This window comes from Agelaius phoeniceus, chromosome 18, assembly GCF_051311805.1.
Source record: "Agelaius phoeniceus isolate bAgePho1 chromosome 18, bAgePho1.hap1, whole genome shotgun sequence".
Lineage (NCBI taxonomy): Eukaryota > Metazoa > Chordata > Aves > Passeriformes > Icteridae > Agelaius > Agelaius phoeniceus.
Window position 1 is genome coordinate 5,949,891 of NC_135282.1, and position 20,917 is coordinate 5,970,807.

General features: G+C 42.3%; 1 protein-coding gene across 1 annotated transcript in view; it reads right to left on the reverse strand.

Annotated features, from left to right (window-relative positions):
• GALNT9 (polypeptide N-acetylgalactosaminyltransferase 9) overlaps positions 1 to 20,917 on the reverse strand; it is a 132,780-nt gene that overhangs the window by 79,615 nt on the left and 32,248 nt on the right. Inside the window, exons 3-4 of the mRNA XM_054645979.2 lie at positions 6,403 to 6,569; positions 4,500 to 4,674 (exon numbers count right to left, since the gene is read on the reverse strand). Of these exons, the coding sequence (XP_054501954.2) occupies positions 4,500 to 4,674; positions 6,403 to 6,569 (342 nt within the window). The remainder of the gene's footprint in view (positions 1 to 4,499; positions 4,675 to 6,402; positions 6,570 to 20,917) is intronic.

Below are 20,917 nucleotides of genomic sequence, written 5' to 3' on the forward strand. Positions count from 1 at the left end.
GCTGCTTTTCTGGTACATCCTCTGCGTGTAGGCTGGCACCCTCCCATGGATCCCAAAGGCCCACGTGGCTTCTGTTGATTGCTCCACTCAGATTAGATTGGTTTTGCTATCAAACTTGTATTCCATTAAGTTACCAGAGTGATCCTGAGGCTTTGGATGAGGAAGAACTCCCTTTTCTTTTCATTTGGGTTCCCCAGGTCAGCCTGAGCCCAGGGATGCTCAGTGAACCATGTCCTGAGCATGAGTGATGTGCCTGAACGCTCCAGAGGACAGAGACTGCACAGGAGAAGGACTGCAAAGGTAATTTCACCTTCACCACTTCCCTCATTTAGAAGGAAAGAGCCACCTGGACCTCATCATGTCCCCAGAGAGCCACCTGAGCTTGCAAAGAGGGGCCAGGGAGTTTATCTGCAGGTAGAGATTGGCTTCCTGTATGTACACTGCATGAAAATGTCACCAGGGAGCTCTCAGGGGGACAAAGACCCTGTGGCTTTGCCCCAAAAAGCACAACCACGTCTCTGCTACAGAGCACTTGGGATAACCAAAGGCACCAGAAGATCAGGAGGAAATCAGCTTCCTTTATCCTTTACACAGCTTTTTGAGAATCCATTGCCTATGGCCACCACAACAAACTGCATTACACCTTAGAGTATAAAGTGGCATCTGCAAAGTACCATCCACAGGCCTAGGGATCTTGATCTTTAGCTCTTCTTAGTTTATTAAAACACCATTTTTGTATATTTTTAAAACACTGACAACTTCAGGGATAATCCATAAAGATGGGATGTGTGAGATACAATCTGATGGATACTCAAATTTCACGTTCTCTTTCTCATGTCAGCCTCTGTCTGGCTGGTATGTTGAAATATTTTGATTAAATCCTCTTACTTCACTGCTTCCTTATTGAAACTCATCCTTTGTCTGGCAAAATTTTAATTACTACAGGACTGCATAACTCCATTCAGTGCTCTGATAACACCTCTGTGATAGGAGCAAAAGCAATTCCTAAGATAGAATGCAACTATAATACTCTATCATTATGTCTTCTTTTATGGCTCCTAGCACCCTCTTTATGGCTGCTAATATATTGTGGTTTCTGCCTTCCACCTACTGATTTCTGCTCTCCTTCACTCAATGTGTCCTTTTTCTCACCCAGAGAATTAACACCCTATCTCTGTAATCTCTTTCCTGCTCCCAGAAATAATGTAGGGAAGGTCTCTTCTCCTTGTCATGTTATTCTTTCCCATCTCTCAAAGACAGAGGTTTTTACAATGCTCTGCATGTTCTGCAACACCATCAGCACCCAGGATGTGCTGTCTGCTCTCAGGGGTGCCTTCAGGCATGCTGGGTGCACCTAACCCAAAGGTCAGAGCAGGAATGCTCTAATCTTCAGAGGACTGAAGGAAAACTGAACTAAACAAGCTTAACTACACCCTCAGAGAGGAAAGCACAGCAGCTTTTCCTCCTCCTTGGTTCTGCTGGGTTGCTGACTCCCACTGACATCAAGTAACCATCAAAAACAGACCAGGTTCTACTCCAGCAGGACAGGTAGAATTTTAGAAATGAGATGTACACATGCATTACCCTGTAATTCTGATTTAAAATTCCATTTGAGAATTAATAGCAATGGCCTCCCTTTCAGGCAGTCCTCTCCACTTCCACTCTCACAGCAGCTGTATTGGCTCACACTATCAAAAGCCTTAAGGGGAACAGGTCAGTTGAAAATCACTGCTCTGAGATAACACATTTCTACATTTCTACACCTGAGAAGCCAAAAAGCAGCAATTAAGCACAGCAAAATAAATAATTCAATAGCTAATTTGACCTGCCAGGTTGCAGAGTATTTTTTTATATCCTACCAGATTGTAATTTAGTTTAGAAGAAGTGTCCCTGGAGAGCAATGCTGTGAGAGCCCATAAAATGCTATAGTATGATATCAGGCAAAAAGCCACCTGTAAATGGGTCACTATTGTTTAAAGAAGGTTTTTTTTTTTTTTTTGCTGTCAGTCCTGCATATTTCATGAGAAAGTGATGAAGTCCTTCTTCGATTCTTTATGAATTAATCTGCCAACTGATTAGGCAGGTAAAGCAGCCATAGATTGGGAAACTAAATTGCACTGCAGGCACTTGACTTTTAGATGGAACACAAACCAAACAGAAAGCTAAATGCTCTTTTCTGTGGTAAAGGAATTGGCTTCTTTTTAATTGCCTCACAAATAATCCATGGACAGCTTTTAGTGGGAGCAATCCACGTGGCCTCTGAATACATAAATAAACACTGAAAATGGGGGGAAATATTCATGCAAGGTGCAACTTAGTGGGAGAATAGAACAGCAGAGCTTTAACAAGAGACTCCCACCTGATTCCTGAGTTTGTGGGGCTGTGGAGTGGGGGCAGTGCTAACCTGGTGGGAAAAAATAGAGCAGTCCAGATGGAAGGACCTCAGTTCCTCCCAGTCAAAGGAGATGAGATGAAAATGGAGATGACAGGCAACCCCATGTGCACAGGTGAGCTAAAACTGGGAGAAGTGGGTGGAGCAGGGTTTGAGATGGCTCTGAGCAGCCACAAAGGCTGAGTGGAACAAGAGGAGAAGCACCAGGGAATCCTCTGAGCCCACAGGTTGAAATGAAGGGACACAGGAGGCTCCTGGAGCATGTTTCTGTCCCCACTGGTCACTGAGTGCCCCACAGCAGGGACAGAGCGTGGCTGAGACCTGAGAGCTGTGCTGGAAGGAGGCTGCACCAGGGAGTGGGCAGAAAACACAAACCTTTTATCTTGGATGTACTCTCGCATTTACTGAGCACTCCAGGTTCTTGCTGTGCTGATTTCAACCCTTTCTGACATTAAGGCAAAGCTGTACAGTAAAAAACCAAACCCTAACAAACCCCAAAGCAACCACAAAGCAACCACAAAGCCCTTTCCTGCTTACTGACACAATTGCTGATCCTCCCTGGGTACAGTACCTCAGACTGATCTCAATGTCCTTCTAAAATGATAACAAAATTCTCCTCAAGCCCCAGAAAACTGCAGCTTGGGCAGGACAAGCACTGGGGACAGCACCCAGAGCATGCTCTCCCAAGTCCCTGATCCTGTCCCATAGCTGATATTACCCTAGATGAATGTTTGAAAAAACCTGAAAGATCTACTTGCTTTAAAAGCAAATAAATAGATTAAACCAGCTCTTAAGCTTCTAGAAAATTACTACAGCTGCTATTATAGTCTAACATAGTCCTAAGGAAAAAAAATGGGATGATCATAAAACAGGTGCACTACAAGACTTATTTTATCGCATCTCCCATTTTATAAAGATATTCATGAACATATAAAAATAAACACTCTACTCCTTTGCAATTAAGTTTCTCTCTAGTTGTAAGTACAGCTATTTTTAGTTTTAATTTGAGGATATCTCCCAGAATTGCAGAGCATAATCATTTCCACCATAACTCTGCATCATAATTATCAAATACCAGCCTATCTTTGGAAAATGCATGTTTTACATGCCAAAGGTCCCAGAAGTCCTTTTGCAGCTGATGGCACAGATCAGCTCCTACAGTCCCAACTTCCAGTAATGCCAAATATTGGCCACCAAGTGGTGCTACAAAGATTGATTCCAAATGCAGTTCTGGCCCATTAAACCAAAAGGGGATGGGGAAAGTCATGCTAATTTCAAGCCCTATTAAAATTGCAGGCAATAATTTAATGTTTCCCTCAAATGTAAATGCAAGGAAATTTATGAGGAAATCAGATTGGTATTCAAGTTTCTAAGAAGAAATGATAGAAAATGATGAGGAGGTAAAAGAAGCACTTGAAATCCTCCAGCCCAGAGCCTCCTTAATGGTGTCTCCCCATCTGACTGCTTTGGGATTTCACACCCATTGTGGTTCCAATTACTCCTCTCTCCACAGAGCCGTGGCAGACCAGGCACAGCAGCTTTTTTATGGTCTTGCAGCCATTGCAGGAGCCTGTCAGCAATGTTGCAATAATGAGGAGCACAATTCAGGAGTGCTTGCTGAGGTGATCCCTCCTGTCACGGACATATTTTCTGAAAAATACTTTTTCTAGGATCTTTTCTTCTGAGAAGCTGAGAGGCCTCAGAAATGAAATGTAAACAATGATTATCTGCTGCTGTGGAATGCAACAGCTGCAGTTTTGATTGGTCTCATGTGGTTGTTTTTTATTAATGGCCAATCACAGTCCAGCTGTCTCGGACTCTGGCCAGTCCCAAGATTTTATTATCATTCCTTTCCTTTCTAGCCTTCTGATGAAATCCTTTCTTCTATTTTTTAGTATAGTTTTAGTATATAATTTTCTTTCAATATAATATCTATCATAACATAATAAATCAGCTTTCTGAAACATGGAGTCAAGATTCTCATCTCCTCCCTCGTCCTGGGACCCCTGCAAACAGCACCACACAAAACCTCATCCCTGCAGCTGACACAGCCCTCCCTCAGCCCTGTCCCTGTGCCACTGTCCCTCTGGGCACAGCCAGCACTCACCAGCCAGTGTTGAACTCCACGTGGGCATCAAAGAACCCCACCACAGGGGATGTTGCAGCTTTCCAGCCCTGGATCCTGGCTCGGATCAGCCCCTCGCGTTTGTTGTTGCGCACGATCTTCACCAGGCCCGGGTACCTCTTGTGGACGTACTGGTCCAGGTTAAACTTCAGCTCAACTGCAGGGCAAAATCAAAACCCACACAAGTATTTAGAATGAGAAGGGCCCTGCAGTGTTGTGTTTTACTCTTATTCTGCAACAGAAAGGGAGAGGAGTCCTTAAATATTCCCAAACCCTTGGTGAGTGTCAGAGACACAAACCCAGTACTGAGGCATGGAGCAGTTCCAGGGGTTTCAGCCCAGAGAAATTCCCCACACACCAGAGACTTGCCCAGCTTTAATATGGGTTTGAGTATACTGTTGAAGAGGTAGTTTGCCTATGTATTTTTAAAAAATGACTATTCTGATTCTCTGATGATTTGCATTAGGTTACAACTGGCCTCTGGAAGAGCAATTCTGACCATAAGCAAGTGTAACATGCCAGTCTGGTGATTTTTTTTTTCTCTGATTTATGTTGTTCAGACGGAGTGAGAAAAATAACCTCAATGGATTTTGGGTCAAGAAGTAATTCAGATCACAATTAATTTCCCTTAATTTTCAGGGTTTTCCCTTAAATATAATTAAGATTCTTCAATACTAGGCTTCTTTCCTTTTTAACTAAATGGATATTGAAGATCTCAAATAGACTTCTCTTTTGTTCATTTTCAGGCATTCAATCACAGATGGAGCAGAACTCATTCACCCTTTTCAGCTTCATTTCAAGAGGCTTATAAACAGGCAAATTACCAAAATGGTCTCTCTATATTTTTTTTTTTTAAATCAATGCAGTTTGGTAATTCATTTACTCTGCAACTTATTCATAAAGTGGCTTTTGCCTAAATATCTTTATCAGAAAAACTAGTAGAAGCTTCCAGGACATTAGCAGCCTCATTTTTCTGATCTATATTAGACAGTAGAATCATTATCATTAGAATCAAAGACTTGATAAATCTCCAGTTATTTAGAAGAGTGACAGAGAAAAGCCATATAAGAGTTCACCGAGAAATGATGAGTTCAATTCTCCTCAGGATTGCCTTGACTCAAACACTTTGCAGTCTCACATAATTACTCCACAGGTTACACTGCCATAACTGAAATCTGAATTGCATAAACACGCTCTTAAATCTATAGGTTTTGGAACTTATTTTCATTTGAGTTGTCTCTTCTCTCAGTTCTCTCTTCTCTTCAGAGATCTCAAAGAGTAAGACCAACTTAAAACTGAAAGAACTTAAAGCTGTTGATCTGAGGAGGAAATGCTAAATTTTAGGCTTATTGGAAATAAATATAATTTTAGAAGATTAATCAGTTCTAGAAGTGTAATGTACAGATTTAAACACTACAGCTCTCGGCCCTTGTATCCTGAGAATCTTCAAACATGACTGTATTGTGAAACATGCTGATAATATCACCCTATATGCTCACCAATATTTGGATTTTGGATTAAATAATGAAGAAACAATGTGCTGCCATATAAAAGAGTAGCATCTATCTTTAAGGGGAATCTGTAGCCTCACTTTTCCTTGGCAGCAGAACTTAAACTTTTATTCTATTGATGATGATATTCCTCTGGATTTGGAGAAAAGTGTCCTATTAAGATTGCCTACATAAATGCCATTCATCCTGTTAGGATTTCAATGAAATCAGCAGGCTTTATCCACATAATGTTTATTTGTTATACAAATAGTCAATATTTACTCACAGCTTTGTGCAAACGGCTCGATCAACCCTCCCATCCACAGACACATTTACATTTCACACCTAGGATTCACACGGGCACTGTGCTTAGAGGCAAAGTGACAAAAGCTCACCATTGTCACTGTTGTCATCCACCAGGATGATCTCCTTGAGCAGGTGGGACGGGGTGTGGTTCACCACGCTGTGCACCGAGCGCAGGATGACAGAGAGAGCCTCGTTCACGAAGATGAACACCACCGAGATCTGGGGCAGGTCCTCTGGGTAGGTCATCTGCTTGCACCTGAGGGGAAAGACACAATTAAAACCCAAGCAGCCACTGGGAGCCAAAACAGACTGAAGAGCATCCTCTTCTCCTTCCTCTCCATCCGCGTAGGGATTTGCAGACTTTGTCTTTTCTTGTTGCTTGAGGCTTTAGCTTTTATATTTTTCAGATTCTGTGCTGCTTTAGTGTGCAGGTCTGAGCTTCATATTAGGGGATGGTGAGCTCTCTTCACAGAGTGAGGAGATAAAACAATTCCTTCTCTAGCTGGGGACCAAGGACAAATGATCCAAATCTCAGGCCCAAGAACACAAACAGTGTGGGCTGAAGAGAGAAAAACAAGAAGGATGGGACTTCATGGGCTAAAGCTGTAATTGGACAATTAACTCCAATAAGCTAATGGACCAAAACTTATAAAAAATAGAGATCTCATGACCAGTTGTCCATTTTGTGACCATTTGGGTTCATCTTGGGTGCAGCCCTGGCTGGGCTCTTGTGCTGCCCAAGGCGGATCCATTGAGGCCTTTTAATAAATCCCTGCTTTATTCTTTAGCTCTGTCCAGCCTCTGTTCTAGGTCAGCCTTCACAAGGCATCATTGTAACCCCAAGGAAAGATGTGGTAAAGGCTTGAAAGAACCAGCCTGGTTAGGAGTAGCACCCTCTCCATCAGCCCAGTGTAAAACACAGGGTGTGTGCGTGCACAGATTTGCAGCAGCTCTCCTTCCCTGTGAGGTTAAAAGCATCTCTTGAAAACCAAAGGACTATCAATGATTCTGCTCAAAAACATCCTGGAGAAGGCCTACAATGGCACACCCTGGCTGTCCTCCATGGGGAACCTCCAGCAGCTCTGCTGCTAACTCACAGCTGCAGCAGAACTTTAAAACTGGCATTGGCTCAGGCAAATTTTGCATTTTCCCACGGAGAGAGCACTTGCCACCCTTCCTGACTGCACAGTTTGTGCAGCAAGAGCAAACACATGGTGGTTGTTGTACAGGCCTGCACTTGCTGAGGTGTCTCAAACAGGTCTGCTCCCTCTGAGATGCAGCCTTGCTAGGCTGCTACATCCTCATTCACAATTTGCTTTTGTGCTGCTCACTGATACATATATTTTACCACAGACCATTTTGAGAAGAAAAACTGAGGCCTGGAGAAGTTCCACAGCACAGAGCAGAGCTCCTGCTTCCCAAGTTCTCAGCCAATACCCCTCTGTAACACCACACTGCCCTATTTCAGTGGGAGTCTATCCCATTAGCAAAGAGGCTAACTTTGAAAACTACCTACCTGTTCTCACAGTCCAAAAGCCATTCAGAATTACCATAGCAATTGCTGAACTTGCTCTCTAAAATACTGCTAATGATATCACAGAAAATGACTTCTCCTGCTCTTATCAAACTTTCTGACCTCTATGCTCATTACTTTGGCATAAAAATCACTTTTTTCCCCACTATCAGCAGTCATGGGGATAGGGCAGGTGACAAATGCTTGACTGCTGAGTAACCTCTGGAAGTCAGTTATGAATTCTAGTAAAGTGTAATTATTCATAATTCCTGATCCCAGCACTATTTGCTCAGAGACCTGAGCACTCATCATTGATTCCAGTGCTACCATAGCTACTCACTGGCAGCCTGCTGGTGGCCTGTGCCACACAGAGGACCACTGTGTAAAACTTCTGGCTAAGCAGTATTCTTACACAGCCTAAAAATAAGCCTGGAACAAGGAGAGAGGTTTTCAGAAGGCATGAATGTTCTGACACAGCCCTCGTTTTTGAATTTCTTTTTTGAATTTCTTTTTTGAATGCAATTTTCCTCTTGAGCACACTGACTTATCAAAGAAGTGAATCAGGAATACTGCAGTAACAGGAAAGAGCCATCAGCTAAAAACATGGACCTTGCAAGGTTTCCTGTGATGAGGGACATATTTTACCTGACAGCAATTTTCTCTAGAGTCCCACACATCCCAAATGCACCTCAGGAAATCAGAGCGGTCCCCAGGGAGTGGGGGCCCTGCTGCTGCAGGTGAGGCAGAGGAGGGAGCCCACCCCAGGCCATCCCTCCTCGTGGGGTCCTGCAGCAGCACTCGGAGCTGCCAGGGAGGGAGGGAGGGAAGCAAAGTGTGAAACCCATCCGTGATGCCCCAGGTATTGGCTTTTGTACTTTTCAGATTCTGTACTTCATATTTTGGGATGGTGAGCTCTCTTCACAGAGTAGGGAGACAAAAGAATTCCTTCTCTAGCTGGGGACCAAGGACAAATGATCCAAATCTCAGGCCCAAGAACACAAACAACATGGACTGAAGAAAGAAAAATAAGAAGGATGGGACTGCATGGGCTAAAGCTATAACTGGACAATTAACTCCAATATGCAAATGAATCAGAACTTATAAAAGTGTGAGACCCCATGACCAGTTGTCCATTTTGTGACCATTTGGGTTCATCTTGGGTGCAGCCCTGGCTGGGCTCTTGTGCTGCCCAAGGCAGATCCATTGAGGCCTTTTAATAAATCTCTGCTTTATTCTTTAGCTCTGTCCAGCCTCTGTTCTAGGTCAGCCTTCACAAGGCATCATCTGGAGACAAAACAAGAGGTTGAGGCACAGGAGGAGGGATTACAGCAAGAATGAGAGGTCACTCAAAGCAGCACTTAGTACAGCAGGGACAAGCAATTAAAGGAAAGGTGGGACCACCGCAAATGTCCAAAACAGAGAAGCCTGTGTGCAAGGACCAAAGTTTCCTAGGAACAGACAGGGAACCACTGAAATACTACAAGACCTCAGAGAATTAGGAATTTTGCTGAACATTTCTGAGGAAAAAGTATTTGTTTTATTGGCAAGTGAACTGAAACACCTGGGTACCCATTCATGTGTTCCTGGTCAGATTGATAGGGTAACTACAAGTGGGACTAATTCCAGTGCTTTTCTGCCATCCTCCCACTTTAATTCAGAGGAGAAAAAAAAAAAAAAAAAAAAAAAAAAAAAAAAAAAAAAAAAAAAAAAAAAAATCTAATTCTAGCTTTAAAACCAGCACACCTAAGCCATAACCTCCTAATTTTTGATTTATTTGTTCTTCATCACATTAAATCAATGCATTATTGTCCCAAGTGTGGCTCCATGGCCATGCTGGTTCACAAGACTTTTCATGCCTTAGTTCTCAGTGATTACTTACACTGTAGGGCCTCAGGGACTGCTTTAGATAAAAAGCTGGTTTGAATTTCTTATTCTACCTGGATGAAGTCATCCCTATCACTTCTCACTGCAACCTTTTGTCTCTTAGTTCTTCCCTTTTTTTTTCTATTAGCAGGACATATTTGAAAAACTGCATTTTGACTGCATTTGGAAAGAGTATTCCAAACAAAATATATTGGAATATCTTTGGTAGTGCCACTGCAACAGGAACACCTAGATGGGAAAAAGCAAAGCTCAGAATTTAGCAGTAGTTTAAAAGCTGTCATAAATTTATTTATTGCAGTGAGGATGAAGAACAGCAAAAGCAGCTGTCCAGCTGAGCACTTTCCAAAGAACAGCAGTGATTTAAGGGTTTATTTCCTGCAGACTTCAAGTCAACCTTGAACTCCCAACTCCTTAGGTCACTTCACAAAATGAGATTGATGCGCTGAGGTAGTCAGGAGAAATTACTGGTCCACTACCAACCACTTCTGATGATGCTTGAGAGCATGAGCAATCCCAGTTAAGGTGTCTTTCCTTAAAAAATCAGTGGGCGCTTTAAGTGCTTTGCTGGATTGTTGCCTGAGTTCTTCCCAAAGTGTTCTCTAATTAGACACCAGCCACAGCAATTTACAGTTAATACTTCCTTCATTCCAAGAAACTCTAACCAGAGTTTGACACTCCTAGCCAAACAGAGACATGAGCAAACCTCACCCTGCCAAAGCACACCCAAATTTGGGTGCCACCTCAGCCACCTCTGCTCAGCCAGAGGCTGACAAGGGCTCTGCAGAGGGTCAGCCAGAGTGCCTGTGAGCAAGGGACACAGAGAGTGACAGAATTCTCCCTGGAGCAGCCCTGAACTGGCCCTGGAGGAGGCAGCAGGGGATAGTTCATTACAGAGGGAAAGGGAAGGCTGTAACAAGCCTGCTGACTTCCAGCAAGCCAAAGGGCATCCTTGCAGAAAAGTCTGGACACAGAGGAAATCATCAGGCAAGAAACCTATGAGCTACTGATGGGGCAGCTTAGCACAAGACTAGGCACTTTTATTATTTCTTTTGAGAAGAAAATTATCAGAATGGGAAGAAATCAAACTGTACAAAATGCACTATCAAGGCACACCTTTATAATCCTTCAGCCTTACTGCCAACAGAACCATAGTAAAAAATGTGGAAATCATCCCTTTTTCAGCCCTGCTGCTGTGCAGTGCCTGAGTGTTTGAAGCTCCCAGTGCTCTGCCAGGGAAGGGAGCTGGATCCCACCACAATCTCCACTTCTCTGCACCAGCTCTGACCACACTGTGAACTGTGTGAAGAGGAACAATTTCAGCAACTGACAACTGAAACCTGGCCTTGTTAACATCCAACACTCCTGAGTTTGGGAAGAATTGAGTGTACATTTGACCTGTGTGGTAGCTAAAGATGGTGTGAGCTGGGCAGGCATAGCTCACATTCAATATTCCTGTGATTTTAAATCAGCATTCAGGACTGTCAGCAGGTGCCACAAAGCACAACCAGCAGAGGAGCCTTGGTCTCCAGGGCACACAGGTACCTGGGCAGGGACACAATGCTGGATGTCTGCAGGACTGGGGATTCCAGAAAAGGCTGACAATGCCATGGCTAATCACTTCCATGGGCCAGCTGAGGATGGATTAAACCTGATGTGTGAAACAGCCCTGCAGGCTCCTTTCATACAGCGTGCCAAGCATCAAACCTGGGGCATCCTGCTGTTGTCTTGGGAAAGGTCTTTGAGTGTTCTCATTCTGCATTTGCTACTGCAGAGCCTGGCTGGCAACCCAGAGGTATTTCCTTTCAGATCATTTTTCTCTGTTCTAGAGATGATTTTCACTCATTCATTCCCTTACATTGAACTGGCTCCTTAAATGAACATTTTCCAGCCAGCCTCCTGAGCCCAACTGTGAGAACTGTCTTGCAGGCTTCATAAGAAAATGGGAAAAGCTCTTTGGTTGGCAGATCAGAAACCTGGGGAAAAAATCATGTACTAACATAAAAAGGTCATAGATCAGAAACTGGGACATGAGAAAACAAAAGGTGCTCAGCTGCACATGAACCTGCTCATGGCAACCTTATAAGCTTGGAGGCATTAAAGGGAAGGAAATTTTCTTCTGGCTGAAGCTTCATTCCCTGATAGATGTATTTACTCTATTGGTATCTGATCCAAGAGAAACACGTGAAGTCCTCTATTTATCAGGCTGCTCTCACAGTCCATTTGGGTGCACTATTTTTTGTGAAGGACTGTCACTGCAGCCATGCAGGTAGTTTAATGCATTACCAAAAAAAAAAAAAAAAGAACCATCTTCCCTGCTCTATTTCCCCTGTCCTTTTATCCTGTCTCTAAACTTGCTAAACTCCAAAAATGAGTTTTGCTCGCAGACCTTAATATACTGAGTTTGGAAATGGATTAAGCAATGCTTTTAGAGATTTCTGACAGCTTTACCCTTCAGGAATAAATGCAAACAAAATTAAAGCTGCTTCATGAATCTTTAAAGTGTTTAATACAAGATACGTTTTTCCAATGAACTATTGGGACGGAGATGACTGAAGGTTCCTCTCCTTCAGAAACCTGATGAAATTGCTGGGCTTGAAGAAACATCTGCAGTTCTGGCAAAAAAAAACCCCAACCCCTACATGATCTGTACCTGGAAAGCTTCAGAATGATCTGTGTTCATGTTTTATAGCCACAGCAGGAGAACAAGTTGGAACAGCTCCTTATTTGGTACACGATCAATGAAAGGACAAAGATAAATATTTTAAAAGATTATTGAATTCTTTCTCTTTAATGCTAACAAATACTACTTTTAATCACTAGGTCAATATGTATTTTGAGCCCTGCTAAACCAAAGGCTCAGACTAATCTTACCTACATGGTTACCTTTTAGCACCTAAATGCTACTGTGACTCCTATAGGCACAGACGATTTACCACAGCTAAATCACTAAATTTAGTGCCTAGCTCAGTGCCTGATTTCTTTCTCCAGAAACCCACTGAGGCTTTACAGCTAGTGCTGGATGCAATAGTAACTTTTGAGCTGCAGAAATAAACTAACATTCCCTTCCTCTTCCACACTGGCATGGCAGAGGAGACGTGACAAGCTGCAAACGTCTCGTTCCCCAGCATGGATCCAGCTGCTGACCAGTCTGCAGCAGCAGCAGTGACAGGCCACAAAACTGATTAGCTTCATGGATCATGAATCTGTCAGCCAGAGGCTCCAACTCCTTCCTAATTAATTCTCTTTCTCAGCAGAGGATGTTAACTGTATTATGGCACAACATTCTCTTTCCGTTGAGGTGGATTTTCCGGCCCTATCCAAAAACCCAAATGGAAAATTTTTGAGTTTGAGGCTTGTTCTTACTTTCTCTCCCTGTTTTGCAGCTCAGGGATATTTCCTAAGAACATACAATATAAATACATTTCCTATATGTTCATTATATACTCAAATATATATTCATTTCCTAAGAACACATAATATAAATACAGCTGTGAACAGGAGAGCAGTGGTACAGAACACTGATGCTCTATGCACCTTGAGAAAAACAGAACATTGTGTTTTCAAGTAAGGTAAGAAGAGAAATGAGCCATTTTCAGAATAAGCCTTGAAATTATGGTGATACCAGAAGATACCTTCTTCACAGTCTGTGGTCCTTATGGAACATCTTCCATTTTGAAATATCCTACAGCAGAAAAATCAACACCTTCTTCCTGAATTTGTTTGGGGAACTGCAGGTACAAGATACAGTGCAATTCTTGTTGGTGCTGCAAGTCTGAGGAAATCCACTAAAATAACCTTTTCTCCATCTTTTCTCATATACAGTTTCTCACATACATTTTCTCATACAGAGAGATCTTAATTCTACTCCATACTGTGGGAATTCCCACCAGCTTTTTTCACATGCTCCTTGACATATTTTTTTTTCTTATTTTACATCCTAAAAGTCTAGGAAAGAAATCCCCTACACTCATCAGAAAGAAACCAGGCCAAGTCCTTGCACCTGAGCTAACCTCAAACCCTTCCTGTATCAAGGAAAAATATCCTTTCATGTCAACCACAAAAAAAATGACTGCAATGTGCAATGAGTTTTCCAGAACACATCTGGTCCTGGGAATTTCCCACATTCCCAGGCTGGACAATTGGATTTGATGTCTGTAGGATTTGCAGACTGAAGAACAGCAGCAGCATTCCTAAAATAACTAGTTTTTGTACCTTAGGAGTCTCCACTGTTCTATTTCCTACAGGAAAGACCAAATTTGCAGGAATTTCTGTCCTGTAATATTTCTATGAAGTACAAAGCCCTTTCAAACTGGACACAGGTAGGTTAAAGCTCTCCATCAATTTTCAATAACACACATTGGACAAGGGTTCCCTGAGAATGACAGATTTGTTTTTTTGTTCTTTTGCCTTTCTTTTAAATTCCAGGCCAGTACAACTGTGACTAATTGCTCTGCTCATAAAAAGCCAACACATGTTTGTGCCTTTTGTTTTATAACACGTTTGCTCTATTTGGTTTAATTCCTCCTTTCTCAAGCAAATTATTTTTATATTTATAGTAGAAAGCCCTGAGAACTGTCAATCAGTGACTGATAGCACACTATATATGCATAGTTAACATATGCAGCAAGATGACTCTACTTGTAGAGAATATTAACCCTTATATTTAAGATTATTAGACTCTTCAAAAGTAGCTGCTGCACACATAAAATAAGAGGCCTTCTATTTCACTAAGCTATTTCTGGTTTTCCTCAGGCAAACAATACCAGAAACATGCCATTATGTCTAATACCCTTATTGATTTATACATATAAAAATGCTAAAACTAGTTTCAATCACTTTTAAAACAAGCCTCTTTATTAACATGAAAAATGGCTCAAAGCTCGTGCTCACATCTTTCTGTAGTAAAAAGTCTTTGCCTTTTTTTTTTGGTAACTTAACTTGAGTCGCTAATATGTTTTGAAATACCATCTGTAAAAAATTTCCACTCTATCCCCCAGTGTGCCTGTCCGGATCTGCCTCTGGCTGTATGCATGCTGCATCACAAAGCATTAGGCTCATTGGAAATTAATGGAGAGGCTGAAATCTGCTTTCAAATGCTTTCCAAAAATCCCCAAAGAAAACAGATCCCCTGTGCAACTTTATTTTTAATGGTGTTGCACTTAAATTTAAGGAGGAGCTGAGCTAAATTCCAAGTGACATGTATTCTGCCTCGTTTTAGGTGATTAAAACAAATGGATTGTTTAGTGATTCTCAAGATTTTGCAAATATCTTTGCCTCTGTTCCAACTGGATTCTTAGCTTGCATCCTTTTAAAGTAAAAACTAGAAAAGAATTGTCTTTTAAAAAAGCCATAAAGGCAGTCTTAGAAAATTCTGCTTTGAGATTGGAGAGCTCTCTGAAGTCAAGTGAAATATAAAAATTGGTGAAACTGATGAAACTATATTAAATAAAGGCCAAACTAAAGGCATTATGTCAATTTGATTTGAAGGTCTTATCAGCAAAATACACTCAGGAAAACACTACCTTTTGTGCAACTTTTTAAAAACTTAATTTTGGGAACTATGTTGTCTGTGAAGAGGAGCATTTCAGCTTTGCCAAAACTAAAATCTCGTATTTCAAGCAGGGAAGGTTTGCAAAGAGCCCATCCAGAAAGCCAGAAGATGTTTCCCAGGGTGCATTGACAACATTGGCTGCTGCCCAGTGTCCCCACTCCTTGCTGCTGCCACCAAGGGTCATTGCTCTCCAGCAAGCCATGTGGAGCCATTCAGCTGCACTTCCAGCAGTGGCTGTTAGCACTTTTCCCATCAAAGAAGTAATTTTCCACTCAAGGTGATGCATCAAGATCCCAAAAAGGGTTCTTTGTGGCGAAGGGATAATTAATCCCAGCATGTCTGCAGGGAGGGAGATGGTAACAGCCCAGATTTCCAGGGGTCCATATCTGAGGGCACCACCTCCTCTGAAGCTCCTCTCCTATTGCCTACTGAGCCCGTGCCAGACATAAAGGAAAAGCAGTGGAATTGGTGAAATCAAAGGAATTATTTTCAATAAATAATGCATAAGAGTAAACTCACCCTTTTCCATTTGCACAGAAGAGTTTGCTGTACCTTTGAAGGTATTTGTTATTCAGATAATAATATGTAAATACAGGAAGTTATCCTTGACTATTAAAAATGTACTGCAAGTATTTAACATTAAAAATTCCGGATACTTTTGTTTAATTTTGACTATCTCTCTGCCTCAGCTGGTGTTGCTGGTGCTGGACAGAGGCTGAGTATCAGAGTGTTACCTGGAAATGTAGGGCAATAAAAAAGTTTTCAAGGTAACTGCTGCAGAGCTCTTCATGAATTTCATTAAGGGTTTGCTGTCACGTTGCAGTGTAGTGGTAAGGAGGAGAATAGAGGAATGCAATATTTTTCCACTATCACTTCAGCTAACAATGTTTTTTATGGTCTGGGGAGGATATACAACCACGTTTGGCAAACAATCCCTGCTTTAATAGGCTCCAGTGTATTTCACAGGAGACCAGCTTTAATCTCTGGTCAAATTCAGTTATGCAGCAGAATGTTTCTTTCTACCTATGTACAAATACAGGATAGTTGGAGGAGTAAACCACCAAATGGGAGGTCAGCCATAAACTGGATAAACTCCACCACTGCCTGCCAAAATTGTAGTGAGAAGCTCTTTAATCCTGACTTGTCCCAACTGCTGCAAGGCTGGTTGTAGCCCAGCAAGGTAATGCTCCCCTGGTAATCACAGCACTTTTCTCAGGTGGTGCACAAGCTCATTTGACTAACCAGCAATAGCCTTGAAATGTTTGAACAGTAGTCACGGGCTTCCTCCTACTTTAAATGATCAATTCCTATCAGAGTAAAAACAGAACCAAGTTTATGGTGTGTGGGAGGAATTATGGTTCAAATAGAGCAGTGTTCCAAGAACAAATGCATAAAGAACATTGATTTAGCACTGAAAATGGGAGTATTAAATCCAGGATGTTTAGATGCTTTATATGGGATTGAGGAGAGAGCCTGGTGGCAGCAGCTGAGTGTTCATAAAAAGTCTGAGTCAGGCAGGGAGGACAAAGGAAGGTGCATGTGCTGTGTGTGGGTAGGAAGCTGCCTGACAATCAGATGATGGAGCACATCCAAAGCTCTCCATGAGGTCAGGATCCCACAGGATAAATCATTAGGCCAAATCCTGAAGTGCAGGTGGAACTTTACTCTCCCCACATCTTCCCCAGTGATACTTGCAGGGTTGTTCTCCATGCATCACAACTACTCTGTGACATGTCCTGTTCAAGGAAAGCACCTGAGCTTGTCTTAACTTCACTGAGGTTATTCATACACTTAAAACTAGGAACATATTTAAGTGCTTCTTTGGACTGGAGCCTAATTGCACTTTTATAGCTTTTGTTTAAATTAAAGGCTAGTTAGAGGTGAACAGCACAGTATTCAACAATTTCATGCACTTAGAAGTTAAATGTTAACAACAGTTCCCTTCTAACTATTTATGTTGCTTCAGTTTGTATAACTTGAGCAAACTCTTGTGTTTTTATTTAGCTTTGGTTACATTTAGAATTGCAAAAAGTTTTTAAAAATCCAGCCACATTTACTGTCTAACACACAGCCAATACCTAGAGCACACACTTTATAGCAGCAAAACAGTGCAGTGCATGGAGATTTTTTATATTTATGAGCTCTTATCCTAATTTAAAGAAAAAACAGGTCAACATGTGCTTGCTTTTCACTCAGGTTGACAGAAATTAGGCACACATCCTAGACCAGGCAACAAACTTAAGTAAGGCTGTGAATTTGAGCAGGCCAAGGACACTCAGAGCCTTCTCCTGGCTCTGAGATTTGGCCATTGCAGCATTCACTGTTCCTGCCCAAACCAACCTGCTGAGAAACTACTCCCCACTTCACTTCATGTTGTCTGGTATCTTTTCTGTCTTGTCCACAGACATTTTAAATTCACATCCTCAGTGTTTGCAGAGTTAAATTAATTTGCCACCACAGAGAAAGGCAGGAGTGAGCACCATCACCTGTGTGCCCAGCAATCCTGCCCTTCCTCATCCCTCATCTGCAGACACACACATCCAACCAGATCCTTCCAGGCTCTTTGCTCAGCCCTGCACTCAGGGAAACTTTCCCCCCAGTGCTTCCATGGATTCCCAGCTCTGTCAGGCACAGGAGGGGAGTGCTCCTCTCTGAGCAAACAAAACACAAATTCCCTGTCTCTTGGTACATGGGTTAATAACTCCAAGGCAGTGAGGCAATGGAGTAGCTGGAGGTCAAGCATTTGTTTTCAGGCAGTGTAGAAAGTACAGGAGCAAAGCTTCAATGTCATTTTTGTCTTGGGTTTAATGTAAACTTCCCCATGACCCTCTGGGAGAGCTGTGTCCCAGTGAAATATCCACAGCAGGGATGAAAGCTTGCTCCAGTCACTGAATGAGACAACTGCTCGCTTTGTGGATGGAAATAACTAAAATTTATGCCTTTCCTCTGAAATTTTAGGGGTACAGACTAACTTAGCAACAACACCCCAGGGTATTTTAGTGCACTGTTTTAATTATAATTGCTGCTATTAATATTCCACCATTATTCAAGTCTGAAGCACTGTGCCTGCCTGAGAGGTGTGTTTCATTCCACCCCAGAGGCCAGCCCACTGCTGGGGCCTTCAGAAGACAAAATGCATAAATGCAGACTAACAGAAGTCTGGGAATATAGAATAAATAATATACTCACCCCCTGGAGCAAAGAAGAAAATAAACTAATTAAGGAATTATTTGACAACCTGAAGGCATCTCTCACAGGTAAAATGCAATTCCAGAGGGTTTCTTTTCTAGAAGCTGAGAAACAGGGAGCCTGTGCAGAAGCAATACACAGAGATGATATCTCCAGTAATTTAAAGCTGCCTGAAGCCTCACTGATAACTCCTGACACACCAACACCACTTGAAATTGTGGGTGCACTTAGACCAAGCTCCTTTGGTGCTGCACCCAGCCAGGTGCCTGGGTTGACTGTGGTTTGTTTTTGAGACCACAGCAGAAGGTCCAGAAGCAATGCAACAGAAGACAAGAACATTTCAGAAAGCAGCAGGAACAGAAAATAGAGTCCTCACACTTCAATATCATAAAACTTTCAAACAGCTGAACTGGCAGGTGCTGTTTCAGAGAAACCAAACTTTGGAAAGCATCTAGATCAAGCTAACCAAGACAGGGAGCTAACATTTGCCAGCCTGTGTCTGTCAGGTACTTCTGGCTCTGGCTACTTTTAAGAGTCTCTCACTTTTATTAGCACTAAATTCACTCAAAACAGGAGACACAGGCAAAACAAGCACGAACTGACACTATTAAAATGAAACACTGCATCAACCTGGAGTTCACAATTCAGTTTTATTTCAGACAGAAGAGTAAATTGTCTGACATTTTGGCCTGTTCATGTTTTTACCACTAAGACACAAACAACAACAACAACTAGAAAACCTTGAGGTTATGTGACCTGAAACCTTGACTTTCCTATGCTATGAAACCTATCCAAATAAAATAGGAATAAAAACTTGCTAATTTTTAAAGCTACATCAGGAAGTGATCTGGAGATAACACCTCACACTGTCAGCAGAACTAAATTTGCATAAGCCTTTTAAAAAAGAAATGAGAAATATTATTTCAAACTGTTAGAACTCCTTCAAAGCCCTACAAAGAGTCTCAGGTATAGTATAACAGAGATACATGCAAGGAAACATAAAAGGAAAAGAAATACCACCCTGAATTCATTGCCTGTCTTGTTCTGTTACTTCTTTTTATCCTGTAATGTGATATCATGGAGTGTAACATAACATGACAGTTCAGAAATTTACAGGAATATCCTTTTCTCCCTGGAAGTGATAGCAGGCAACAACCAGCCATGGGCTCAGGGGAGGGAAATGAAAGAAATTCTCAAATGCCAGCACACAGCTGCAAGTCCTGGCTGGATCTCAGCAGCACTTCTGCACTACAGATATGCATTTACCTATGAAAGAGCAGCTCACAGAATTTGTGGACAGCACCCCACCATTGCTCTTCTTTAGGAGGAAATACTCTTTTTACCATGGAAATACTGGGGCTTTCTGGTTTCAAGTTCAAAAAATTACCACAGTCTCTGAAGCATACTTTAAAAGGGAAAAAAACTGTGGTGCTTAAGGTGAATGTGCAGGTCACATGAGACACATTTAGTCTGAGGATTGATGAGAAAAACTGAGGGATGCAAAGCAGCTTTTTCATCATTGTTTCTTTTCCTCCCAGCTGACCAGGCTGCCCATGCTGGCAGGTCATTCTTCAGTGAGTGTTGCTAGTACAGAGATCTGGTCCTGTTTCTGCATGCCTCAGAGCATGTAACACTTTGGGCTGGATTCCCCTGCAATCGTGTTTGGGCTGGATTCCCCTGCAATCGTGTTTGGGCTGGATTCCCCTGCAATCCTGTTTGGGCTGGATTCCCCTGCAATCCTGTTTGGGCTGGATTCTCCTGCAATCCTGTTTGGGCTGGATTCTCCTGCAGTCCTGTTTGGGCTGGATTCTCCTGCAGTCCTGTTTGGGCTGGATTCTCCTGCAGTCCTGTTTGGGCTGGATTCTCCTGCAATCCTGTTTGGGCTGGATTCACCTGCAGTCCTGTTTGGGCTGGATTCTCCTGCAATCCTGTTTGGGCTGGATTCTCTTGCAATCCTGTTTGGGCTGGATTCTCCTGCAATCCTGTTTGGGCTGGATTCTCCTGCAATCCTGTTTGGGCTGGATTCACCTGCAGTCCTGTTTGGGCTGGATTCACCTGCAGTCCTGTTTGGGCTGGATTCTCCTGCAATCCTGTTTAATCTGGCTGCCCATGGCTCCTGAAGGAGGGACTTGCAGAGGACATTACACCCTGCACATGATAGGCAATGCTGCCATGGCATCTCCATCCTCTACACAGCAGCCAAGTCCATCACCCCAAATTAGATGTCTAATTTCTAGTCCCTGTTATGCAACCCACCTTAGGTAAACTATTCATGTATTCAAGAGTACATTCTGGTGCAGACAAATTGCAGGGAATGGCTTCCAGCCTCGCTGCATTTAAACACAACATTGCAATCAGTTATTTTTCATACTCCCTAGTTAATCAAATTCAGCCTTCACTAAATCTACATTTATTAGTGCTGACAGTCATGCAGAACTTGTCTTCAACAATTAGTATACACAAAGGC